Source organism: Heloderma suspectum, chromosome 3 (genome assembly GCF_057233095.1).
Source record: "Heloderma suspectum isolate Gila_16-S chromosome 3, 16-S_ref, whole genome shotgun sequence".
Classification (NCBI taxonomy): domain Eukaryota; kingdom Metazoa; phylum Chordata; class Lepidosauria; order Squamata; family Helodermatidae; genus Heloderma; species Heloderma suspectum.
In genome coordinates this window covers 2,960,695-2,986,427 of record NC_139460.1, presented here as the reverse complement: position 1 = coordinate 2,986,427, position 25,733 = coordinate 2,960,695, and the positions used below count along the sequence as shown (strand labels likewise).

Below are 25,733 nucleotides of genomic sequence, written 5' to 3'. Positions count from 1 at the left end.
CACATTTGCCATTTCTGATGCCCATTCTCCTTTCGAAGCTCCTCACAATCCCTTTTTGTTTTAACCACCCTAAATAATTTGGTGCTATCATCAGACTTGGCCACTTCAGTGCTCACCCCTAATTCCAGACCATTTATGAACAAGTTGAAAAGCAATGGTCCCAGTACAGATCCCCGTGGGACCCCACCTTTTACATCCCTCCCCTGGGAGAATTTTCAGTTTATTCCTACTCCGTGTGTTCTGTTCTTTAACCAGTTACCAATTCATGAGAGGACTTGTCCTCTTATTCCGTGACTTCTATATTTGCTCAGGAGTCTTTGGTGAGGGACTTTGTCAGTATGCCTTATCCAGTCCTTCCTGTAGAGTTTATATCGAGAGATGACCATATCCCACTGGTTCTCTCTGTTCCACCAGGTTTCTGTAATGCCCACTGTGTCTAGGCTCTCCTTAAAAAACAGGCACTCCAACTCTCCCGTTTGGGCTCAAAGGCTTCTAGCACTAGCATAGAAACACCTATACACGGTATCCGGCCCCAGATGCCTCTGGCATGTGCATTTCTGTTATGGCACTTAATCCTCTTTGACTGGCTGTCTTGTTTCACTATGTGCTCCTGGCCTATTTTCTCCCCTTCTACATTTGGGCAATTGGAAACATTTTCATCTTCATCCCCTAAGGATGATTCAACCTGAACCAGATGCTTCCCAGTTCCTGGCGGCCTTTCCCCAGAGTTCAGTTTAAAAGCAGCTGCATTAGTTTAGCCCCCATTGCGGGTAACTTCGCCCATCCATTGGACTTGATGGTCTTATAGGCCCCTTCCAACCCTACTATTCTATGAGTCTATGATCCTGCAAGACTGGATCTCCCCCGGATCCCCGGCCAGCCTTCCAGGGTTCCCTAGATGAGCATGCCTCCTCCCCTGTTACCGGGATCATTGATCATTGGGTGGTTTCCCAGCTTTTGCACAGGCCTTCCCCCTTCTAAAAGGGTGAAATGCCTCTCCCAAGGCTCAGCTACTGGCAGTAGGAGCTTGAAGCCACTGCAGTACGCCCGGATTATTTGTATCTTAGCCTCGCCCTTTCACCTTTGGCCCCACCCACCAGCAGAGTGGAGCCCCCCCCCAGAGCTTCTCCAAAATTGCATTTGGCCCTCAGGCTGAAAGAGGCTCTGGCCCTGCCCCAAGGAAAGGACAAGGATACAAGAGCAAATTGACTGAAGGGTCAGGCTTTTATTCTTCCGTCCATTACGTGGCACATCCACATTAGAGGGTCAACAGCTCCTTCCTGTCACATCCACCACAGCAGAGTGAGCTTGAATGGGCCGGAGCAGCCCACAGATGGTGCACTGGAGGAGAGGCGCCTAAAAGCAGCTGTCAAGGCAAAGGGCGATTTTCTGCAAACCTAGAACAAGAGCATCCCCACTGTGAAGGAGGAGGTGGGGAACCTCCCTTGCAAAGGCTGCAGGCAACGTATTTACGAGGTAAAAGTCCTGGGAGCAGAAAGGCCTGGCCAAGTTCACCACAGGGCCAGGAGTGCTGGAAAAAGCAACACCAGCAGTGCCCATGGCAGGGGGGTGGCAGCCTTGGCATAGTACCGTGCCACAGCCTCATTGGGGTTGCCTTGTGTGGCGTTAAACCACATCTGGATGCAGCGCCGGCTGCCCCTCGTGAGGGTGGTGTATTTGTATGAGTAGCTCCAGATCTTCTCACACAGGTCTTTGGGGCGTGGGAAGACCATCTTCATGGACTGGCACATAGAGCCCAGGGGGCACTGATTTATTCCTGGAATTAGAAGGAAGGAACAGCGGCAGTCAGTGGCAAGACGAGGTTCTCCCGTCCAAGGGGCCAGGTCTCCACGTATCCAGGGGAAAACTGCAGAGCGTGCGTGCGCGCGCACGTGCGCATGGAGGGAGAGAGAGAGAGAAACCCCTGCCCTCGCCCAATCAAAATCCAAGCTCCCCTGCAGATACTATTTGCTCTTAGATATACATCATATATCATGCACGGAGGCCATGAGCTGAGCGTGCAACCCTGCCGTATATTGAGGCCGACTGGGCGGGCTCATCAGAAGGAGACAATCCTGGGCCAATGGGCCGCAGATCGCGTAGCCTTTGCCAGCTCTCAGGGATTCTTTCAGCTCACACGCAGGCAACCAATGGCCTTTGGCCATTTCCTGGGCAGCCCACAGGTCCCCAGGGCCCCTCTGCTCAGCTGATCAGCCATCAGCTGGGAGGCAGGGAACAGACCAATGCTAGAAGCAAGGGGGGGGGGCAGCAGTCCTGACCAGGCTCTGACCTCCCCCACCTCTCCCCGCAAATATCTGGATGAAGAGCGATGGGGTGGGAAGAAGTGTGAGTGAGTGAGTGAGTGTATGTACACATACAGGAGGGAGAAAGAAAGAATATGAATGGGTGTCCTGGCCCCACTCACCACCAGCACTGCCCACTCATGTGGCTTCCAAAGGGCTCTGCAGGGGCTAAGGCAGGCCCCAAGCCCCAAAAGGTAGCCCTCCCCTGTTTTAAGTGGAGAGCTGGGGCCTTCTGCATGCAACACGTGTGCTCCACCACCAACTACAGGCTCATCAGCAAGAAAGTTGGAGAGGGAGGGAGGGAGAGAGAGAGAGTCAAGCCCTCCTCTCTCCAGCTCACCCTGTGGGCTAGAAGCAGCACACATCTAGTTCTCCTCCTCCCCAAGGGCGGGGGGAGCGCAGCAGGAAGCCCAACTGACCTGTGGACCAGTCCCAGCCTTTGTGCCAGTTCTCCTTGCACGTCAAGTCATTCTGACAATCTTCCCACCACGCTTCACAGTCTTCCTTGCACAGTGGCACATCCACAATCCTCTCTTTGCGCCAGCTCTGATCCACCTGCATGTGAGGCAGACGTTCAGGGGCAGGCGGGCGGGCGGAGCAGGTGGGGAGAGAGACCGGATGGGAACCCTGCATCCAGGGAGAAGGCTGCACAGGCCCTCAGCCTACAACTCCTCTGCTTGAGGCTCAGTTTCATGAATTCCCAAAATCAAGACTGAAGCTCAAGAATTACGCTGGAGTTTGAGTCCAAATAATGAACACAAGACCAGCCCAGGTGGACCCATCAAGTCCTGTACCCAGTTCTCACAGACACCTCGAGGAAACCCACAAGCAACACATGAAGGCAGTACCTCCCCCCCCCCCGGCCCCCAACATCTTTTACTTTGAAGCAGGCTCCCACAAGCTGGTGCCCTCCAAATGTTTTGGACTACAACTCCCATCAGCCTCAGCCAGTATGGACAATGGTCAGGACTGCTGAGAGTTGTAATCTAAAACATCTGGAGGGTACCAGGTTGGGAAAGGTTGTCCTAAAGTTAAATAAATAGTTTAAGGCGCAATCCTATGCATGTTTTGACAGAAAAAAGTCCTACCGCTCCCAGCATGCTGGGAGCGGTAGGACTTTTTTCTGTCTAAACATGCATAGGATTATGTCCTTAGATGACTGAAATAACTGTTCCCAAACGTGAGCAGGCACTGCATTTTAAATCTGGCTTGTCTGGCCTTAAATAAAACTACTTCTCCACTTCTTTTTTATCTTGCATTTCTGTTTGTATGTTTTCCAATTATACATTTATACATATATGCCAAAGAAAACAGGATAGTGAGGAGGCTTGGCTAAGCTAGGGAAGGGTAGGTGGGCAGGGTACCTTCTTCCAATGCCCATGCTGGCTGGGAATGATGGGAGTTCCAGTCCAATGCATCAAGAGGGCACCAGGTTGAAGATGGTTGGTCTAACTCCATCCCCACCATGGAAAGTCTCTGTTTCAGAAACATGATGGAGACGGCGACCCTCAGGGGATCCTTCCTCTGTGAATTCATCATCTCCTTTTCCTTAGGAACCGCAGAAGCCAAGGCACCAAAGCCCAGCAAACCCTCTGCTCAATTCTAGGGGGTGGGGGGATGTACACAGGTGCAACCTGAGCCCCGCTGCCCACTGTGGCATTCCTGCCTATTTCACAGTGCAGACACCTTTTCAGTACGGCCTTTCCCATAGCAGGCAACCCCCCCCCCCCCAACATACAGCAACGCTGCCACCAGGACCTTTCCCTCAGGTCCATCCTTGTTCGGGAGATGTGAGGACACGCTGGCCTATGTTATTCTCTTTATTACTGCACCCTTTTACAGCCACAAGCTGTAGGCACAGGATTTTATAAAACAAAGAAATATGTATTAATTACTGCACAGAGATGTTAAACTGTAAATAAGTAACTTTAAAAGCACACACACACACACACAATCTCCTCTCACTCACCTGCACACTTAATTACCACTTTAGTCCTATACACACTTCACAATATACCTCTTCCCAGACCCTATCCAAGCCCTGACTCGCTCTCCCCCAAGCCCTAACGTGATCTAAACTTTTCCCTGTCTGAACTACACAAGCACAGCTCCCTGTTTATATAGCACACACCATTCCACTCCCCCTCCTTCACTCAGCCAATCATCTCACCTGAACAAATACATCATTCCTCCCGTCGCTCATCCCACTCTCACTCTAGATCTACTTACCATAAACATATAGTGTTGTAACATTAATACACATATACAGCCACAGGCCCACGATATACATACGTGCGACAGCACACCCACCTGTTTAATCCAGGGCCCCAAGTTGGGCGAGCATTCGTACAGGCAGGTGTCCTGGATGAAATGCCGCTTGCACTTCTCCGACATGGACCCACAGTGGTTCCAGTTGAACTTGTACAGGTAAGACGTGTCCAGGTGAGCCTCCTGGCTAGTGTTGACAGTACAGCAGGCATTGTTCTTCCACGGAGAGCACTACAGGAGTGGGGGGAGATGCGAGAGTGGGAGCGCATTTCTCCTGGAAAAGGACCAATGCCATCCCAGTATGGGCCCCCCAATGGAAATGCTCCAATTTGCCCACAACAAACATCCCCAACCTGGCACCCTCCAGGTATATTGGACTACAACTCCTAGCATGCCCAGGAAGAATGGCCTGGCTGGGGATGCTGGGAGTTGTAGTCAAACACATCTGGAGGGTTCCAGGTTGGCGAATGCTGCCCCACAACAAACTCATGGTGGTGTATTGAATGTATCTTGAGGGCCCTGCAACAGGGCAGTCTAATTCCCTCTCCGATACTTTCCTGGTGTGGTTCAGCCCCACTGGGTGTGCTTGGGGTTGTTCCATCTCTGTGTGCATGCTGGAGCAGGTGGAAGTCTGCATAAGTGGCTTGGCTTTGCTACCTGAAGGGGGCATTTCCAGGTGCCATTCTTGAGAAGAATGATGAATTATCAACCTACCTGTCTCTGCCGAGTGCTGGCCTAGGAGCAAAACCTGTCGGGTCATGGAAGCCTAAGTAAATATTCCATCCCTTTAATCCAGTTTTCCCCAACCTGGTGCCCTCCAGATGTGTTGGACTGTATGGCTGTTATGGCTGGGGATGATGGGAGTTGCAGTCCAACACATCTGGAGGGCGCCAGGTTGGGGAAGGTTGCTCTATCCAAAGAGTCAAAGAGGAATTATTATGCTAGGAACTTAGGAAGCTGCCTTATCCGAAGTCAAGACCCTTGCTCCTTCTAGCCCAGTATTGTCAGCACCAACTGGCAGCAACAGCTCTCCAGCGTTTCAAGCAGGATTCCTTCCTCACCCTACCTGGAGACGCCAGGGATTGCTTGGGACCTTTGGCCTGGAAAACATGTGTTCGGTCCCTGACTTACAGACCCTCCCTCCCCTCCCAAGTTGTTCCCTTCGGTCATATCCTGCACACACCTTCCCATAACCAAGACTCCCGAGCATTAAGGTCTGCTCAGCTGGCCCAGTCGAGATTCCCAGGAGGGCCAGACTATGGGGACCCTAAACGGAGCTGCTCTGTCGTGGCCTCGCAGTGACAGGACTGAGTGCCACGGGCAGCCCACCCAGCTGTCTTAGGAGCTCCAGCAGTTCAAGCAGAAACTTTCATATTCGGTCAAGCTTTTCCAGCAAAGTACTGAGCTGGCTGTCTCTCAAAAGTCAGATTCTGAGGAGGACCCCTAGCCCACTATCCCGGGACTAAGCTTTCATTTGGTTACAGGCACGAGAAGCCATTGCCTGTGCCCCTAGAGATGGAGCCCGCCTTTGCTAGGAGCATTTTTCTCTGTGCTCTCAGCTAGTAATAAGGTTCTGTCTGCATCTCTATGGAGCAACACTCTCTGGGGCTTTTGCTATTCCTTCTCCCCTGTGCTCATCAGTTAGCAAGATACTTTTAGCAAGTTTAAGACATTCTTAAAGAGCTAGTACCCGCACAAACGGGAGAGAGTCCTGGGCCAAGACCAGCCATATCCATCAGGAGCACCTTAAAGCTCTGCGTCACCAACTCTGTGGCCACGGAGGTATGTGGAAGGAGCTGCCACTGCAGCAATGGGGCGGCACTGGGGGGGAGCCAGGCCTTTCGCCCACTGGTCTGCCCCCTTGAGCAGGAGGACCACTTCAAGCGGCTGGCCCTGGCGTGCTTCTCTAGCTGAGGGGGCCCATGTTGAACCAAGCAAGGGCCAAGAGGCCAACTACGCTCACGGCTCCATCCACCATCTGACTCCCCTTCCTGGCCCCAGCAGCAGTAGGAAAATGAGACAGATCGCAATGCACTGCTCCTTCAGCCGTAGGGCTGAGGCATCGCCTATCAGCCACTTGTGTCAGAAGAAAATTATGTTTTATTGGCTGGTTGTTTAAATTTGCTTGCTTTTGAAAATAGAGAAGGGAAACTTCTCCAGATTCCTAATTTCAGACAAACTGTCCTGCTGGGATCTGGCCTGCCACATGCACCCAGCCACCAGCTCCCATGCGTGGAGAAGGGGAGGGCTGCACCTAAAGCAGCCTTCCCCACCTGGGTGCCCTATAGATGTGTTGGACTACAACTCCCATCACCCCTAGCCAGCATGGCCATTCTGGGAGTTGCAGTCCAACACACTTGGAGGGGACCAGACTGGGGATGGCTGGTCAAAACCTTCCTTGCTGTCCACACATGGTGGGAAAGGGGGAGTGGGCTGGGGGCCTGTTGGCCAGTTGTCCAACTTGGTCAGGGGCTGCTCCCTAGGGAGAACCCTGCAGCCATCAGACTGGCCCAAAATTATCTATTTCCATGGAGGGGGAGCGGGTTCTGTGGTTTCCAGCCCTATTTCCAGACAGCCCCCAAAATGGACAGGCTTTGGAAGCATAGGGGAAGTTATCTCTCTCTCAGAAAATCAAGGCCTTTATAGCCCTTCTCCCCCCCATACCAGCCCAGCAGAAAGAGAGTTGAGCTCATGAGCCCACACCTGTTTGTGCAGGTTGTCCTCTGGACCAGGTGTGGTTTTCTGATGCTTGGCATTGATGCAGATGTTCAGCACAGATTCTTTGGCAGCCACAGTGGCCAAGACAGGAAGCAGCCCCAGCAACATCCAATGGCCCGCCATCATCCTGCAGGCAGGCAGAAAGGGAAGCAAGAGAACCCAGGTGAGGGGAAGCCCCCAGCCCATGAGGCCTCCCCACCCCCAATGTGATGCCACATACCCTCGTCTGTCCTCATCAGGAGAACCTCGAAGTGACACCTCATGAGGACACTGGAGCTGGCTCCGTGTGCATGTGTGTAACTGGGCACGTGTGTGACTGAAGGAGGGGATGCATGGGAAGGAGAGTGGGGCACCCATGGCCTTGCCCACTGCTGGCATGCAGCCCCCTATGCAGCCCCTTGGGCCAAAACAGGCATCCCACCCCTGCAATAAAAGTTAAGTAGTGAAATTGTTGCCACTGCACAAGAATTCACCTTGCTGGTCAAGTCCAAAAAGTGTGGCTTAGTTTGAGCTGCATCCTCCCAATACCAGGCTAACACGCATGCCTGAGCATTGCTCTGCATGCTTGCAACTTCCAAAAGGAGACTGCAGCTGCCACATCTTGCACCCACCACCTGAGTCATCTCTCCATTTTTTCCACCCAGCCAAGAGTGCAGCAGAGAACAGAACTGCCCCCTTTTAAACACGGCCAAAGTAAACTTTGGTATCATGTAGTCCATTGCAACCCAGTAAGATCAGGGCGTCTAGTCACACCCCAGTTTGCTTTCATATTTTTTTATGAGTGAAAGCATAATTAGCTTGAGGTTCTTCCAGACACAAATTATGGGCAAAGCTGTATGTATATTGTGGGTATGCAGTTACAATAGTGCTCCAACTACTAGACCAATAAAGTCTAGTTGTTATCAGAAGCTGGGAGCAGGCAACACTGTCAGCGCTCATGACTTTGGGGAGGGAGGATCCAGGAGCAGCACCACAAGGTTCAGTTTCTTTTAGATGCTAAAGCACACACCTGCGACTTCCAGCACCTTTGTCATATTCTTGTAATATCCATTTCTTTACAGATAGATAACGCAGAGCTCTTTGGGAGCAAGAGATTCCTAAGGCAGACAGCACACCCGCTCACCTGCATTCGGTTCCCAAGGAGATCAATTGCACCCCATCCCAAGGATGGCTAAAATCAATACAACTTCAGCTCTCAGCTCAAGAACTCCTCCTAGCCAGCTCTGTAATACTCTCTGGCCCAGTTGCATACATCTCCAGGATGCTGCGGACGCACCCGGTCCTTTTAGTAAGCCTCTCACCGCCCATCAGATTAGTCAAGCAAATCTTTGTCATAGAAAGTTGCGTACTCAAGAAAGTCAAATTCATAATGCTTTTGAAGAAGAGCAGAATGTGGCTTGTGAGATATTTTGCCAGTGGGGGCTGGTGGCTCCGATGTCAGTGGGGCAGTGAATCTGTTCCGGGTTTCAGTCAGAGCTACTCTAAAGCAGCTTTGCACCTTGGAGAGCTCCTTTAGTGTCCTGACCGAAACCCGGAGCAGAATCACTGTCCTGCTGACATCAGAGCCACCAGCCTCCACTGGCAGAGACAGCCTCTGCTTGGAGAACTCCAGCAAGGGCGAGCCCCCCCCCCCCCGCAACGGGACATGTCTCGTTCAACCTCACCCTGCACGCCACAGCAGCAGAGAATAAGTCTTTGCCCTGCCTTTGCGCGCAGTACGCGCACCCGTGGCCATGCAGATTGTGGAACAACGCAATTCCCATGGAAACGTACGAGCTCCCAAGCAACAGCCCAGCCAGTCCGGCCTTCCATGCACACAGCAGCCAGCCAGACGCCCCGTGGGAAGCACGCGTGTCTGACTTGTGGGCAGGAGCTCCCCCTGCTTCTAGGGCCCAGCAACTAGCACTTCGGGACACCCTGCCTCTGGCACTGGAGGGAGCATGGAGCCTTCAAGACTAGTGACCATCGATAGCCTTCTCCTCCAGGAATATGTTGAAAGCATCCAAAGTGGTAGCCATCACTGCATCTTGTGCTAGCAGATTCCATCATGGCAACCCTGTGCCTTTTGTCTGTCCTGAATCTCCCACTATTATGGTTCATGCTATAACTCAAGTCCTAGTATTAGGAGAGAGGGAGAAAAACCATCTCCCTGTCCACTTTCTCCACACCACACACGACTGTGTCTCTGCTCACTCACCTTTTCCCCCAGCTGAAAAGTCCCAGACGTTGCAACCTTTCCTCCCAGGGGAGTTCCTCCAACCCCTTAACCAACTGAGTTGCCCTTCTCTAACTGTCATCAAAAGTGGATATGGGAGGGGCTGTCCCTCCTTATCAAAGACCCTCAACCCTATGAACTATCACGTCTCCAGGCAGATTCCAGACTGCGAGATCAACCTTCTTGAGAGCAGAGTCACAACAATATGCACCCCCAAATCCACAAGCAGGCACATGACAACAGTACTGTGGTAAGATGGTCAACCTCAGGCAGAACAGGAAGTGCCCGGCAAGCCCCAGAGAGTCATAGCTTTCTACACAAAGCTGTTAATCTCTGTATCTGCTCTTGGTTTCATTGCAGCATTGAGATCCAAGCTCAACACAGAGCTTTTCCTTTCCTGCTTTTCTGCTACATAACCTCTAAGTGGAGCTGTGCTATAGTAGAATAGTGCAAATACACAAGGAGAAGCAGTGCCATTTTCCCCATTCTTAAAAAAAACCTGGGAAAATGCTCTGAAAAAAACAGAAGCAAAACTGGAGGATCATGATGTTGTCTAAAGAGCCCATAAATAAGGAATCATGAGTGCACAATACATGCCTTAGGTAAAAAAGCTATCAGAAATAGAGCAGTGAAGGGAGCTTCCACAATGACACTGAGCATTTCTACATGAGGCTTTTATTGCATGTTGGTGATTGGTCACTCATAGAAGTCTGTGGGTCCATTACACAATGTCGTCAACCTCCAGGGCGTCTCCCTCAGTTTTTGATCTTTATCCTACTTTTAAAAACATCTGATCTGAGATAACGCAATATTTAAATGTAAATCCGCTTTATCGGCCATGTGAAATTGCACAGTTTCGCTATAACCACAGTACCACGAGGTAAATATAGAGGGGCTCCATATGATAAGCTACTCCATCATGCAAGAAGGGAAGATACTCTAGGCGAGTCTCCCCCCACCCCACCCCACCCACACACCCCTCCTCTGCCTAAGCTACCTTGCAGGGTTGTTCTACAATGGAAGGAGACATGTATGCTGCTCTGAGATCTTTGGAAGAATGGCAGGATAAACATGTAACATCGAGCTGATGGAGTTATATATTCTGGGTGGTCCTGTCTGGGTAAATTGGGGTGCCCTCTCCGCTACCCCAGTGGAGTCAGCAGGATGAGGAGAAAAAGAAAAAGCATAGCAAATGTTGACAAAGCATCCCATTCCAGCATTTTCTCCCCCCACCATTTCCCCCAATTCCTAGACCAAGCAGAGAGGCAGCAAATTCTGAGATGGCGAAGACACTGCGGGGTACTTGCCAAGACACCCCCGCACAAACAGCCCATGTCAGCCTGTGTAAGGATCCTATCTTAATCCCACAGAGAATCTGGAAGCAGAAACTCCAGTAAATTGAGGGATAAAAAACCTGGTGTGGTGGGTGAAGCCCACCATGTTCGAGGGACAATTCTACTGCCAGTTACTTACTACACTCTTGCACTTATCCAGGCATAATATACCTATACTTGCAACAAGTAGAATTCCGTTTTCAGGGATGACCTGAAAACCATGAGAAACCCTGGAGTGTGTCCTGTCCAGACACACAACTCTATGATCCCTGTTGGTCAGGGCTCAGGCCTCCCAGAGGCAGAGGGCAGATTTTGCCCCTCAGTTCAGCTTGCTAGTTTCTCCCTTGATGCCCAGCTCCTCTTACTGTCAAGACATTTATAACGTTCAACCAAAATCTGCCCTCCTGTAACTTATGCCCATGAGAACTAGTCCTGCCACACGTATGTGTGTGTGTGTGTGTGTGTGTGTACACACGTGCAGAGAACAAGCTCCTGCTCTCCTTTATGTAAGTAATAGACCTTCAAGTATTTGAAGAACGCTGTTATTATGCCTTCCTGTCTTTTCTCTTCCAGACCTGTTCCCTTTCACCTTTCCACCTAGACCTTGCTTTGGGCGTGTCTCTAACCATCCTTGCTGCCCTCCCTTCACCCTGTTCCAGTTCATTTACTTCCTTCTTAGAGTGCTGTAGGAGAGAGTGAAGGGGAGGTGTCACCTGGGGACACCATGGAAATGCGGGCTACACCAGCACCCAGCTCCTTGTCACCCAGTGCAGCATCCACGTTTGGCATCCTTCTAACTCTGGCCTAGATTGTGTCTCACAGCAATGCTAAAACACAACAGAAATGGCTCCCATGCTTCATAATACCATTAAGGGTGCCACCCTCTGCATTTTTAGACAGAAGAGAGTCCTATACCACCCAGCCTGCCCCAGCCAGCCATGGTGGCTGGGGAACGCTGGGAGTCGTCAGACCTTTCTCTGTCTAAACATGCAGAGGGTGGCACCCTAAATGTTTGCTCTCTGAATGGCCGATCAGGAGCTTAATCAGAGCAGCTGGGGGGCCCCTCAGATCCCCAAATCTCCTTTTCAGTCTTTACTCCAAAGCAATATTATGTGCGAAGCTGGACTACAGCACATCTGGAGGCATCAGCTCGGGGAGGCCTGTCCAGTGCCAGACAGGGGCTTGGAAGGAGCTTCTGCTGGCTGGGGTTTGGGCAGAGACTGAGCTAGCAAAAACTCTGCATTTCAGAGCAGCTGGTGTAGGGCAGCAAGGCCCCACTCCTGCCCAGAGCACGCCCTTCTAGCCACTACATCCCAAGCCACAGTTATCTCCACACCCTCACAAAACCTCAGTTCTTGAGGTCATCTCAGAGAAACCCTAACCATGAAACAGCTTTGAGTCCATGTTAAGCCAGCAGTACAGGCAACCCCCAAGGACAGCAGCAAAACAGGTGACTGAGCACCTACCTGAGCAGCCCACCGAACGACTCTCAGGACGAGCAGCCTCCCAGCGCCGCTTTAATAGTGCAGCTTCTTCAGCTGCCAATGCGTCTCCGCTTTCTGCACCATTGATGAGGGTCAGGTGTGAGCAGCACTCATGTGCTTTTGCACAGCTGGTTTGTGATATGCCTGGTTGTCTTTTCACCAGGGAAGTTGTTCCAAAGATCAGTCGAGAAATCTTGGGTCAATGATTGTACAAGGACAACTGAGCACCCCTTTTGCAGCGGACTTTTTCCTTTGTCCTGCCCAGCTGTGTGCCATAAAGGAGCCAAGAAATGCCGCACTCCCAACTGTTCACAAACTCACCTGAGGCAGGCATGTAATTTAACCAACTGGGGATAGCTCAGGGGAAAGAGACTTCCAGATCCTTCACACAGCCGAATCCTATGCATGACTAGTTCTATGGGGTGCATGGGGGCTTATTCCCAAATAATTGTGCAAAGGATTGCCATCTTTGGCCACTACACATTCAGGTTGCAACCACTGAAGCTGAACTTAATCCCAATGAAAAGGATAACAAAACAGGCATCAGGGGACACAGCTGGTGTCCTTTGTGCCCACATGTGAGAGTAAGTCCCATAGGATCTGGTTGATGTATTAATGTGCATAGGATTTTGGCTTTACTGTACTTTGTGAAAACCTGCTCATTGAACTGAGTATATTGGCTTCCTATTCTGTGGAGTTCTGTTGGGGTGAACAGGGTTTCACATCTATCCACACCTTGGCAACTGCTGATTCACTGACAGCTCAGACTTGTGCATGTTTACTCAAAAGGAAGTTCTGCTGAGTTCAGTGGGACTTATTCCCAAGGATGCCTCCACAGTGGTGACAGCAAGGCAGAACTTTGGGGCAAAAGTCAGAGGCCCCGCTAAGGATGATGATCACGAGGGCTCCCAACTGCAGCAGGGACATCTTATCACTTTTAAAGTGAAGACATGTTATCATCTAAAGAGTCCCATCCATAATAACACTGAGTCTAGACTCTGGACTTCATAACTAAGTCCTAAATTTACCTAACTGCACCACTGGGACTGCAGCCTGAATAAGATGGGAGTCAAACCGCATAACTAATTTTAAAAGGCTGGACAGAGGACAGAGTCCAGGCCCCATATCCAAAGCTGGCTCCAGGTTTTTGAGGGCCCTTGGGCAAGGCACGCTCCATGCCCCCCCCCCCCGCCCTGCGAGTTTACTTTCTCACTGCCACTGTCATGAGCTGCTGCTCCTCCTCACTCCTGCTGGCTTGACAAGCAGCCAGCCAGTGAGCAAGCAGGCAGGGGCGTCTCCTGCTCCTCCTCACCACTGCCTGGGTCAGAGTGAGAGGCAGATGGATAAGAGAAGGCGATGGTGAAGGGTAGGTGCAGCTCCAGGGGGCTCCTGTTTCACTGGGCCCCTGCCGGGATGAGCAGGAGCCTGGCCAGGCCTACCTTTGGCGCCAGCCTTGCCCGTATCCAGATGGGGTGACATTCGCTGATCTTCATATGCTGGGCCCAGAGCATTTTTTTAAATGAATTTTTAATTTCTTGTTGAATGTATTACTATCACAGTACTGGAGGCGGGATGCCCATGTGCACCAGCTGCTGGGCGCATGCGTGGGAGGGGGCTTTGGCACTCATGTCCTGCTTGTGGGCTTTCCTGGGCATCTGGTTGACCACTGTAGGAACCAAATGCTAGATCTCCGATTGGATCCAGCACCGTGCTCCCTATGTACACTCCAACCCCAATGTCCAATGAGTAAAATTTAGTCAAGGGAGAGTAAAACAAGAGGGTAGAAGAAAAGCAAGTAGTACTGGTCTACCTGAATCTACACTGAGCAATCTGCCAGAGCAAATGAACTTACATAGACATAGATTTACATCCCTCAGGCATTCAGAAGAGCCTCTCCTCTGGATGGATGAAAGGGGACAAATCATATGGGCCATTATGGCAGGTTCAATTATGTTTAATTGGGGTGACCATGATTGGCAGCCAACGGGTGATTGGCCAATTACAGGAGGTCCATCTAGACATGGGATGCTCAAGGTAAGGCAGTTGGTTTAAGGATGGGTCTCATCTTTTCCTGTCCGACAGCCTTCTGGCATTAAAGGTGACGCTCCTTGGGATGTGACTTGGAGAGGTGCACAGAGGAGGGTGGGGCTGCTACTCCTGCCACCATATGGAAGAGTCAAAATGTCCAGCTTCTCAGCTTTGATATGTTAGGGACTGAACCTGGGATCTTCTGAATATAAAGCATGTGCTGTGCTTCTGAGGCCTGAGCCCTCCCGGAAGAAAGCTCATTAAGCAGATTGTGAATAACGGAGGCAAGAGACCTTTGGACTTATTTGAGCTGGAAACAATTGATGGCTTCAAATTCCAGAAGGGTGTGGCTTGCTTATTGCAGAACTGCAGGGCTTCAGGCTGCCTCCACACAAGGCATCTATTGTGAAAGCACAATGGCTTGTTCTCTCACCTGGGGTGGGGTGGGGACACCACATCAGCATCAGTTTGTCATCTTTTCCCAATGCTGCTTCCATATTTTTTCTTACAGCAGAAAGACCGACCCTTTTCAGAAGTACGAACGAGTAATGCCATCTTCACAGATGTAGGGGCCCACTTTTTAAAAAGGTGTGGTTTTGATGTGGACAGTGACCTATCAGGCAGATGAACCTATCACAGCTCAGTTATATATTCAGTATAACCTTTGCGAGGAGCTCCAATTTTACTACGCGTTTATTTGTTTTTAATCGATCTTTTAATAGTGCTAAAATGTCTAACTATATAAATTAAAATAGCAAAACACCACTTAAATGAGAGTCATGATGCTACACCCCTATAATAGTCTGCTGTGAAGTTCGCATTACTTAAGTTTTTAATAGTTTGACAGGAAATAATATTTCCTAAACATTTCTTGTTATCAAAGACTTTCAAGTCTTAATAGAGCTTTCACCGAAGTACTAAGTTTCCTATTCAGCTCTGAGTAGGCTGTTCAGCTGACAGGTTGGTTCACAGGTCTGGTGAGCCTCTAGATAGTAAGAAGCTACTCATTTCAAAATCAGAAGACACACTAATGATGTAATCCTATACATGTTTACTCAGAAGTAAGTCCCGTTGCATTTTTTCCCAGGTGAGTGGGTGCAGGACTGCAGCCTTAGACAGTTTCTGTGTAGAGATGATCTCATAGCGAACAGTATCTACTGGGCCATAAATTAGGGCCCACAGTCTTAATTATCTCATTGTTACTAAATATTCCTAAACAATTAAAACAAAGAAAGCTTAAATATGCAATCTTCAAGCTAGATAAAATCAATTCTGAATCATACCTTTGAGAAGACAAATCCTTACTCAAAATTTGCTAATTCAATTGGTGTATACATTTTTCTAGAGATCTATGTATCAAGGCTTTTTTTTATACCTTATACTTTTTAATTTTTGCTCATTAATTGATAAGTCAAAACTTTGAGTATACTTTTGACCTTGAAGAATACAGTCTCACACCTGCCCATCACTCAAAGAACTCTTTCACCCCAGTGACAGGGCTTCACAAGCCAACCCTCTTTCTTTGGATACTGTGCCACAGCCCTTGAAAAAGACAGAAGTGTAGTGCTAAGGACACTGGTGTGAACAGAACATAATGGGATGTACAAACAGAAACTACACAATATAGTGTATATGATGTGGGGAAAGTCAGCTGAAATTCCACTTGTAGCTTATGAAAGAGCAATGATGTATTAGGGTTAAGCGCCATCCCATTGGACATACCTATAAAACACTGGGTGGTTCCAGATGAAGCTTTTGTCACGCCATAACCCTCCCTCCCTCCTAATGTGAAGAGAAAACTCTCTGGAAAAGACCCTGATGCTGGGAAAGACTGAAGGCAAAAGGAGAAGGGGACGGCAGAGGATGGGATGGCTAGATAGCATCACTGATGCAATGAATATGGACTTGAGCACGCTCCGGGAGAGAGCGCAGGACAGGAAGGCCTGGCGTGCTATGCTCCATGGGGTCACAAAGAGGCGGGCACGACTGAACGACAACCCCCCTACCTCATTCATGGAATTTTACAGGGCTGGGGGGGGGCGATCTTGACATTGTCATCTTCTACTTGTGACCCTTCCATGTTTCCCCCACTGCTTCTACCATCTTTTTTCTTACGATGGAAAATGCGTTAATGAGGAAAAGACGGAACAGCTGCATGATGCTGTCTACTTGGTCGTGCTAGGAGCCTCTGTCTGGGGGGCTTTGAAATCTATTTGAATGGTTTGCAGCTTTGAAGAGATTTGTCTTCCTGCCATTCGTTGACCACTGGAGGAATTAGTTTCTAAACACAGAAACAAGACGTGGCAGGGAACGTTTCATCCGAGTGGCTCAGATGCGATTTACTCGCTCGTCAACGGGGAGGGTAGAGGCTCTCTGCACACGCCTTTTGGATGCGGCTGTTTTTACGCTGCTCCTTCACGCGTGCCCCCCGGGCCTAGGGCTGAAAACCGACCCCCCGGCGCGATGCCCAGCCCAGAAAGCAAGGAGGGCGGAGAACGCCACCTGTGGGGCGGGCTCCGACGTGGTCGCGCGGGCGGCTGGGCGCGATGGCCGCGCAGGCCCCCTCCGGCCCTGCTCGTCTATGAGCCTGCGACGCTGGAGGCCTCTCCTGCTGCAGCAGGCCGGAACTGAGGCGCCGTTCACACGTGCGCATGCAAACCGGCGGGCCAGGCGCAGGCGAAGCGGAACAGGCGGCCGCCCGGGCTAGGCGAGGGGAGGCGCGCGGCAAAGCGGGAGCCGAGCGGGGCTGCAGCCGGACGGGGCCCGGACCATCGCCGCTTCAGCGACTGAGGCCTCCTGGCCCCTTCCAACCCTGCTGTACTGTGATTCTATTGGGGCGGCGCCCGACAGTTTCGCGGCGGCTGAGCGACCCAGGGCGGCGCAACCGGCGCCCGCGCCAGCCTCGCCGCGCATGCGCGACAGGCGCCGGAAGCGGGCTTTGCGCGCCTGGAGATAGTCACGTCGACAACGACGCACTTCCGGTGGACGTCGTAATCTGCGCATTGGACGCTGGGAAGCCGGGCAGCGGCAGCGGGGGGTGCCTCGGGGCTGCGGAGCGGGCCGTTGCCCGGGCCGCCTCTCGTCTCTTTCTCGCCTTGCACGCTTGGGAGGCGAAGCGAGGCCGCGAGCCTGCGTCTATGGCGCGGTGAGCATCGCTTCCGGGGCATCGGGAGATTCGAGCCGGGCTAGGCTCTTCCCGCCGCTCCAGTCTTCGCCCGCCGGCGGCGGCAGGTGGGGGCACAAGGCGTCGGCCCAGGCCTGACCCGCCAGTTCAGCCCCTCCCCCGCGCCTGAGCCTGGGGGTCATGACCTTTGGTCGGTGAGAGGAGCCCCCCCACGGGCCCTACGGGGGCGACCCCCGCGCACATGCCCTCCTCGATTGCGGGAGGGGTCCCCTGCAGGGCCTGCCTCAGGATGGCCCCTTCTGCCCATCCTGCTCCTTGGGAGGTGCCGAGATCTCTCCCGGCGTGTCCCGCTGCCTCAGGCAGAGGATGAACCCTCTGACTTGGATTCCTGCATTGAGCAGGGGGCTGGATGTGATGGCCTTGGAGGCCCTTTCCAGCCCTACTGTTCTGTGATTCTCCCTTCGCCTGTTGCCGGATCCTTTTTAGGCACAGCTGGCAGCAGGGGCCATGCCTGGCACCTTCTGCATGCAGAGCTGGTGGTGGGTGGCAGGAGACCCCTCGGGCCCCCCAGAAGAGGACACCCACTGCATCGTGCATAGGAAGCCACCTTCTACTGAGTCAGACCCCCTCTTGGTCCGTCCAGCCCAGGATTGTTGACACTGACTGGCAGGCGCGGCTCTCCAGGGTTTCAGGCGGGGGTCTCTCCCAGCCCTGTCCACAGGTGTTTGGGGTTGAACTTGGGACCTTCTGCATGGTGTGCAAAGCAGGGGCTCCGCCACCGAGCCATCGCCCTTCCCCCATGAGTTGTGTGTCACTCCCTTGTGCGCTGCCTGAGATCTCGTGAAGCATCCACGAGCTGCTTTGAGTTTCTCTGCTGGATTCACGTGAGTCTGAGAGAGAGGAGCCATCCAGCCCAGGGTTGTCTCCTTTGATCAGGTCCCAGGCAGCAAAGGGTCTTTCCCCTCGCTTGCCACCCAATCCTTTCAGCGGGAAGTGCCGGGGATCAAACCTGGGACCTTTTGCATGCAAAGTAGGGGCTCCACCACTGAGCTGTGGCCCCTTACCTGGCCATGCTTGCCAGCGATATCCCCACCATGCAGTTACATGGTTGCATTTGCTTGCTATCTTGTGGGTTTCATTTGGACACCTGCACTCAGTCCTCCAGAATGGGCAGATCATTAGACCCAAAAGAATGCAAAATTGAATACATGTCAGTTTCCTGACTTGCATGGAAACATTTTGTTTAAATCCCCCCCCCTTTCCCCCCCTAGAACTGAGGGATTGATGGGTGTTTGTTTGGCTTAGCTGTGGAACCCTTGGCATCATGCTGCTTTTTTCCACGTGTGGCGTGCTGGGTTATATGCATTCATCAGGGCTGTGAGGCTGATGTGCAGGGGATCTTTCCTTGGGGACAGGGGAGTGGGTTTGATGTGTCCTTGTCCCATGATTAACTTCTGTGCAGCTCCCACCCTTTTCTCCCAGACTGTGACTCGCATCTCCCCTCAGCTCTTACTCTCTCATCCTCAGGAAGACATGTCCACACTCTTTCCCTCCCTCTTCCCACGAGTCACTGAGGCGCTGTGGTTTAACCTGGACCGGCCCTGTGTGGATGAAAACGAGCTTCAGCAGCAGGAACAGCAGCATCAAGCCTGGGTGAGCAGTGCAGAGAACAGAGACTACTTTGTATGACCAAAGGGAAGGGAAGCTTCAGTGCTGTAAATCGGATGAAGAGAGCCTTTCCCCAAGGGCTATCCCATACATGGTATAATGTGAATCCTTTCCTGTTTCAACAGCTAGCATAGCAAGAAACAGGTTCACCCTGCCAAGCCTGAGCCTGTCTTCTGAATGTCCTTGATAACCTCTCTGTACTCATTGTTGTCTTCTCTCTTATCACAGCTGCAGAGCATAGCAGAAAAAGATAATAACTTGGTCCCTATTGGGAAACCTGCTTCCGAGGTAACAGCCACATTGCCCCTTGGCACGCTCGGAGGGGAGGGGGGTTGTGCATTGATGAGTAAGGGACGTAGTATGGATGGATGAATATAGGAAGAGCCAGCTTGTGGCTCACTAGCTAGCATCGTCAAAGCCTACAAGATGGTTTTTCCTGCTCCCCCAAATCCCTGTCACAGGGCAGCATTCAAGTTCCTTGGGTGCTGCAGAGTCAGACTGGGAAGCTTGTGTGTCATGAGTTTCCAAGATCACCACCCATTACAGCCAGAGAAAAGGGCTATGTTGCACTGGGGTTCAGCTCATGCTGGCCACTGGCTTCCAGTGCGCCTAGTGATTTGGCTTGTTCCTTTGGGTCCTTTTCCCTCTTTTAAGGGGTGCCGATTTGGAGCTGAAGAAAAATTCTGGGCTCTGAAAAGATCAGGATGTTTTTATAACAGGGGAAAAGGAGAAGCATGCTCATGCAATTTAGATTATGAGACTTTGGGCTAAAGATGCATTTCCAATTAAAATACATTTTTAAAGCTGTATTTCGTCACGAACCCTTAAGACAGGGCGAGATGTAAATAAAATGTAATATTGTTCCACCATAAGTACCTGGGACTGCCTCAAGGGCTTCCAACTACATTCGATAAGACAAAGATGGGTGGTGGGGGGGGAACACTCAGTGACTGATGCTGGCAGGTAGGGAGAGGATCCATTGTTAGTGGTGGAGCAGGTGAGGCAAGGCTTCTTGGCTGAAGAAGTGGCTGCTGGTCAGGGAGGGACTGGATGCAGAAAGTGAGGAGGAGAATCCCAGACTCTGGACAAGGACTCCGTGGACAGCAGGAGGAGAGACAGGCAAAAACCGCCCAGAGAGCTTCAGCTATTGGGCGGTATAGAAATAAATAAATAAATAAATAAATAAAGAATGGCGGGGAAGTGACGCCTGTGCCTGTGCTTTGCCTTAGCAGACTTACGATGAGGAGGAAGAGGAAGATGATGAAGATGACGAGGACAGTGAGGAAGACTCTGAAGATGATGAGGACATGCAAGACATGGATGAGATGAATGACTACAATGAGTCTCCAGACGACGGGGAGACCAACGAGGTTTGTGGGGAGGACGGAGCAGGGGGGGGCTCCTTGCTGGGCTTCCTTCCCCGTTCTCACATTGAGATCTGGGCAAAACTCTGTGGGCTTCTCTGCGGGACAGGAGGTGGGATGTTCTCCTGTCCAAACAGCAGCGTGCTTCGGGGAGACGGCGCAGCAACTTTGGGATGCTTCAAGAGGCCTGAGGCAGCCCACAAGGAAGCAGCACCTGTGGATCTTGGCGGGATTCTCCAGCTTGAAAGCCACAGGCAGCCTGTTGGTCCCTTCACAGAGATTCAGGCCTTTGGTTAAGAACATCAGAAGAGCCCTGAGGCTGGATCAGACCATCATTCTGTTCACACAGCGGCCACCCAGCTGCCCATGGGAAACCCACAAACAGGACACGAGTGCACCAACACTGTCCCACCTATGTTCCCCAACAACTGGTGTGCATAGGCCCACTGCCTCTGGTACTGGAGGTAGCACAGAGCCATCTGGACTAGTAGCCATTGATAGCCTTATTGTCCTCCAGGAATTTGTCCAACCCCCTTATAAAGCCAACCAAATTGGTGGCCATCACTATGTCTTGTGGTAGCAAATTCCATAGTTGAACTCTGCTCTGTGTGAAGAAGTTCTTTTATCTTTCTGAATTTCCCACCAATCGCCTTCATGGGATGACCCCACTGGGTTCTAGTTTTATGAGAGAGGCTGTAGGTTCCTGCATCTCTCCTTGGCGGCTGCAGCTGGGTTTCCCCAGTCTGGAATATTTCCTTTGAGAAAGAAGATGGGCTGATGCGTTCACAGCCTGAGTGAGTCTAAGCTGCAGTTCTGTGCATGTTTACCTGGAGTAGATCCCATTGTGTTCAGCGGGACTGGCATCTGAGTAAACGTGGTTTGAGTCAGTCACCCTGCATGCACTATTTCCAACAGTTAACTGGCTTTCTGCCTTTGCTCAAGTGCTGAGTTCTGCCCTCAAAGGCTTTTGAGCAAAGCTCTCTATTCCATGACCACAGAGCCTAAGAAAAGCAGTATTGGGTGTAAAATTCTTCACGGTGTGTGTCTGTTTTAACTCTTAAAACTGGTTTCTAGTGCTTAAGGCTGAAAGTTGGCTTCAATGCAGGTGGCAACTTTCTTGCCACATGAAACTTCAGAAAGAAGTGAAGGAGACTGAGCAGGACTCCCCATTCTTGCAGGGCAGGGCTGGCAGCTTACTTAGTTAAATTCCAGCTCACATCCTCACAAGAGTCCTTCCATTCACAGAGGGTGTTCCGTTCAGCTTTGCCTCTGAGTTCTCTCTCTCTCTCTCTCCCCCCTCCCCCCACCCCAGGTGGATATGGAAGGAGCTGAGCAAGATCAAGACCAGTGGATGATCTAGACTTTGAAGTAAAAGGGGCTAAGGACATGTCTATGGAGCAAGGAAACGGGGGGGATGTCTCCCCACGCTAGCAGACTGATGTGGGTGTGCCAAACCTGTGCTGGATCTGGGCTGGAAAACAGGTTGCATGTCTGACACCATCCCTACTGTGCCCCAGTGGGTTCTTTTGTTCTTATGGGCCAGCTGAAAACTCGAGAGAGAGGAAAGGATTTTGGCTTCAGCACCTAATTTTTGCAGCAAGACAGCCTGGGCGCGTGTGGTGTGTCTGTAGAAAGTATTTTGTCAATAAACCTGTCTATTATCTGACCCGTATATTTTATCTTATTCTCCTTCTGGTGTGACCTGAGGTCCCATCACTGTGGCTATGGAGGTCTGCTGTGTACCTTGTTGCTGCCTTCTGTGGCCAGGGGCTTGAGATGGTTAACCTGGGTTAATGCGGGAGGGAAGAGCCCCCGTGGGGGAGCTGACCCATTCTGAGGCCTTGAGATACGGTAGGAGCAGGATTGCAACAATAATGCTGTGGGGCATTATTAACAGAAGATGGAATCTTCCTTCTCCCCACAAGATGGTAGGAATGAGATGCTGCTAGGGTTGGGAGTATCCGGAAGTTACCCAGAAGTGGGTCTGTTGGATTGGGTGCTGTTTTTAATTATTACTTTTAGGGGGGAAATCTGTAATTATGTTTTTATTGTATTTTAAAGTACTGTTTTGTTTTAATCAATTTTAATTGTGCCTCTAAGCCACCTTGAGTGCCATTTTTGGGTTAAAAGGCAAGGTACAAATCAAATAAATACATCTGTGTTCCACCATGTCTGCATGTTCAGGTGTGTTTTCTTGCTTTGCATGTGAGCCCCAGCCACCTCTCAGTGTTTAGAATTTTACTTGGGTAGGAGTATGAGGCACAAAATTAAAGAGGGCTTCTCTTTCCACCAAATCCTAGGGTGGTGGAAGCGTCGCCAATGCCGCCTCTGTCTTGGGATGGCTCCCAGACCAGACCTCTATTTGGCCCTCCTTTACAAGTGGGGAACATGCTTCGGTTGAACTCATTCGATGCTTCCTTATATTCAGTGGCTGGATTTCAACTATTTTATTTATTCATTGTACTTTTAAACCGCCCAGTAACCAGGTTCTCTGGGCGGTGTACAATACATTAGAAACATAAAATACAAATGTTAAACGATAGCCCAGAATAAAATGAACATAAACCCAGTAGCAAAATAAAAACACTAAAAACAGTTCTTAAAATGCCAGGGAGAACTACTGAAGGAACTCCACGCAGACAAGGAGCTCTCACATCTGTAAACATTCACTGGAGTGCAGAGACTTGCTATGGCCCAGCAAAGAGGAAGGGTCCCTCCTCGCTAGTGCGAGACAATTACGCTTATTGGTGTGGCTCATCACAGAAAGCAGCTGTTCTGGGTTCTGGGCCACAGTCAGTTCTGCTAGTTTTCAGAATTATCTTGCAAGCATGGGAGCGCAAATAATGCTCTTTAAAAATGCTCAGAACACCATACTACGCACCAGTGGAAACAAAGGCATCCCCTGAGCTCAAGGGGTTGTGTCCAGTCATGGCCTTAGCAGAAAGAGCTTCTCCTCGTGCGAGTCAGAGCACCAATTTTTTGCTGATTAAGCTTCCCCTCCCCAAAAGCTGCTCCTAAGGTTTTGGGGACCCTTTGAGACAGAGCGCTGCAGGAGATAGGGATCTGCAAAAACCGGGGCCCCCAACTTGCACAAGCAGAAGTACTTTCCACTAAGGCAAAGGCGCTATTGGGTAGAACTTGAAGCTTCATCAGGCCGGCAAAGCAAATCACACCTTGATTTAAGATCATGGGTATTGTGCATTGCAGGAGTGTGAGTGCAACAAGAGGAGAGAGAGAGTCCAAAGCCTGCATGATTCCCATATGAATCTGTTTGGAAACTTCACTCATTTGTCATTTTATTGCTATTATCTGTTTTGTGTTTTAATTGTCATAGAATCATAGAACAGTAGGGTTGGAAGGAGCCTACAAGGCCATCGAGTCCAACCCCCTGCTCAATGCAGGAATCCAAGTCAAAGCATCCCTGACAGATGGCTGTCCAGTCTTATCTTGAAAGCCTCCAGTGTGGGAGAGCCCACCACCTCCCTAGATAACTGGTTCCATTGTTGTATTGCTCTAACAGTCAGGAAGTTTTTCCTGATGTTCAGCCGGAATCTGGCTTCCTGTCACTTGAGCCCATGATTCCGTGTCCTGCACTCTGGGATGATCGAGAAGAGATCCTGGCCTTCCTCTCTATGAGAACCTTTCAAGTACTTGAAGAGCGCTATCCTATCTCCCCTCAGTCTTTTCTTCTCAATGCTAAATGCTCAGTTCTTTCAATCTCTCTTCATAGGGCTTTGTTTCCAGTCCCCTGATCATCTTTGTTGCCTTCCTCTGAACCCTCTCCAGTTTGTCTGCATCCTTCTGAAAATGTGGTGCCCAGAACTGGACACAGTACTCCAGATGAGGCCTAACCAGTGCTGAGTAGAGGGGGACTAGTACTTCCTGGGATTTGGAAGCTATGCTTGTATTAATGCAGCCCAAAAGAGCATTGGCCTTTTTTGCAGCCACATCACATTGTTGGCTCATATCTACAACAATTCCTTCTCGTTTGCCGTGTTGTTGAGGCGCATATCCCCCATCTTGTAACTGTGCCTTTGGTTTCTTTTTCCTTGGTGCAGAACTTGGCATTTATCCCTATTAAATGTCATTCTGTTGTTTTCTGCCCAGAGCTCCAGTCTATCAAGATCCCTTTGAATTTTGTTTCTGTCTTCCAAAGTATTAGCTATCCCGCCCAATTTTGTGTCATCTGCAAATTTGATCAGCATTCCCTGCACCTCCTCCTCCAAGTCATTCATAAAAATGTTGAAGAGCACTGGGCCCAAGACTGAGCCCTGTGGTACCCTGCTCATTACCTCTCCCCAGTTTGAGAAGAAATCTGCTCCTGAACTTGCATGAAATAGCATCGGTTGGGAGAGAAGAAAAGGTCCTCCAATCCTGTACTAACATCCTTCTCCTGATCTGTAACCATGGATCCTAATAGTGAGTACGGCATAATTTGTGGAAAGCACTTTTGCCAGAGCTGCAGGGAAGGAGGGAAGAGATGTGAGTGTACAACCCTAATATTTTAAAAGCACTTCGTAAATTCCTGTTCTGTAAACTATACACACTGGTTGCTGAGGAAGCTGTAACTTGGAGAGAGAACTGAGGAGAAATAAAAGGCTGGCCTGACTGCACAATCAACACAAGTTGTGCTGATAATATTTTAGAGGTACCACTGAAATTCCTCATTACCTGAGAGCTTCTTCTCCAGTCTACTTGAAGATAGCAGGGGGTTACTGGAGGGAGGGCCTCGGGGGGGGGGGTACATTCTGGGAGTACTTGGCACCTTTATTACTTTTTAGGTACACTGCTAAATGTGTTGTAGTCTCCCACGCCTTTAATGGCTTTTACTAATGTCTGAGGTGATTTTAAATCACCTTCAGTTGTTTAATGGTCTGGTTTTACTGTTTCCCCCCACTTCTGTTTATATAACGGGTGATTTTTGTATTTGAATTCTGTTATTGTAAGCTGACTTGGTACCATGAGTGACTGCATTGTAGAAATCAAATGTAATTAACACCGGAAGGAATTTGGAGTGTTCATCTCTTGGCTCTTGGGGTCAGACTTGGTGTGCCAGAATTCTCTGTGATTCAGAGACCGACCTGTTCTGTTACTGAATTTTGAGCAAAAATTTCCAATCTCTGGCGATCCAGAAGAAGCAGATTTAGATGGCTTCTTCCGGGAACTGTGAGGTCCCCATCCCTTTGTCCCCAGTATTTTGCCCACAGTGAAAGAAAGGCAAGAAAAT

General features: G+C 50.5%; 2 protein-coding genes across 14 annotated transcripts; one reads left to right on the top strand and one right to left on the bottom strand.

Moving 5' to 3' along the window:
• Positions 1-1,206: 1,206 nt before the first annotated feature.
• On the bottom strand, positions 1,207-17,298 carry LOC146349246 (folate receptor alpha-like). 2 transcript variants are annotated; one of them, XM_084842300.1, is made up of 5 exons: positions 16,853-17,298; positions 7,275-7,416; positions 4,614-4,802; positions 2,723-2,858; positions 1,207-1,777 (listed from the first exon to the last, which is right to left on the bottom strand). In XM_084842300.1, the coding sequence occupies exons 2-5, from the start codon at positions 7,413-7,415 to the stop codon at positions 1,512-1,514; spliced, it is 732 nt and encodes a 243-aa protein (XP_084698426.1). In that variant the 5' UTR covers position 7,416; positions 16,853-17,298; the 3' UTR covers positions 1,207-1,511. The 2 variants fall into 2 exon arrangements, with proteins under 2 accessions (XP_084698426.1, XP_084698425.1); XM_084842299.1 differs by lacking the exon at positions 16,853-17,298 and adding an exon at positions 12,305-12,497 and having other exon boundaries at positions 1,208-1,777.
• Positions 17,299-17,349: 51 nt separating this feature from the next.
• On the top strand, positions 17,350-22,172 carry ANAPC15 (anaphase promoting complex subunit 15). Of its 12 annotated transcripts, XM_084842312.1 has the most exons (6): positions 17,350-17,495; positions 17,961-18,358; positions 19,002-19,127; positions 19,371-19,430; positions 20,375-20,512; positions 21,819-22,172. In XM_084842312.1, exons 3-6 carry the CDS (start codon positions 19,008-19,010, stop codon positions 21,864-21,866), a joined length of 366 nt encoding a protein of 121 aa, XP_084698438.1. In that variant the 5' UTR covers positions 17,350-17,495; positions 17,961-18,358; positions 19,002-19,007; the 3' UTR covers positions 21,867-22,172. The 12 variants fall into 12 exon arrangements, with proteins under 12 accessions (XP_084698438.1, XP_084698437.1, XP_084698431.1 ...); XM_084842311.1 differs by lacking the exon at positions 17,961-18,358 and having other exon boundaries at positions 19,006-19,127; XM_084842305.1 differs by lacking the exon at positions 17,961-18,358 and having other exon boundaries at positions 19,006-19,127; positions 20,372-20,512.
• The last annotated feature ends 3,561 nt before the right edge of the window (positions 22,173-25,733 follow it).

What these genes read in the sequence shown, in the direction of transcription:
- LOC146349246 (XM_084842300.1), bottom strand. Translation starts at nt 7,415, where the DNA reads ATGATGGCGGGCCATTGGATGTTGCTGGGGCTGCTTCCTGTCTTGGCC. An exon ending in AGGACAACCTGCACAAACAG is followed by an intron (nt 4,803 to 7,274) that starts GTGTGGGCTCAT and finishes CCACTCCTGTAG; the next exon opens with TGCTCTCCGTGGAAGAACAA. An exon ending in AGGCTGGGACTGGTCCACAG is followed by an intron (nt 1,778 to 2,722) that starts GTCAGTTGGGCT and finishes TTCTAATTCCAG; the next exon opens with GAATAAATCAGTGCCCCCTG.
- ANAPC15 (XM_084842301.1), top strand. Translation starts at nt 18,861, where the DNA reads ATGTGCAGGGGATCTTTCCTTGGGGACAGGGGAGTGGGTTTGATGTGT. An exon ending in AACAGCAGCATCAAGCCTGG is followed by an intron (nt 19,128 to 19,370) that starts GTGAGCAGTGCA and finishes CTCTTATCACAG; the next exon opens with CTGCAGAGCATAGCAGAAAA. An exon ending in TTGGGAAACCTGCTTCCGAG is followed by an intron (nt 19,431 to 20,371) that starts GTAACAGCCACA and finishes GCTTTGCCTTAG; the next exon opens with CAGACTTACGATGAGGAGGA.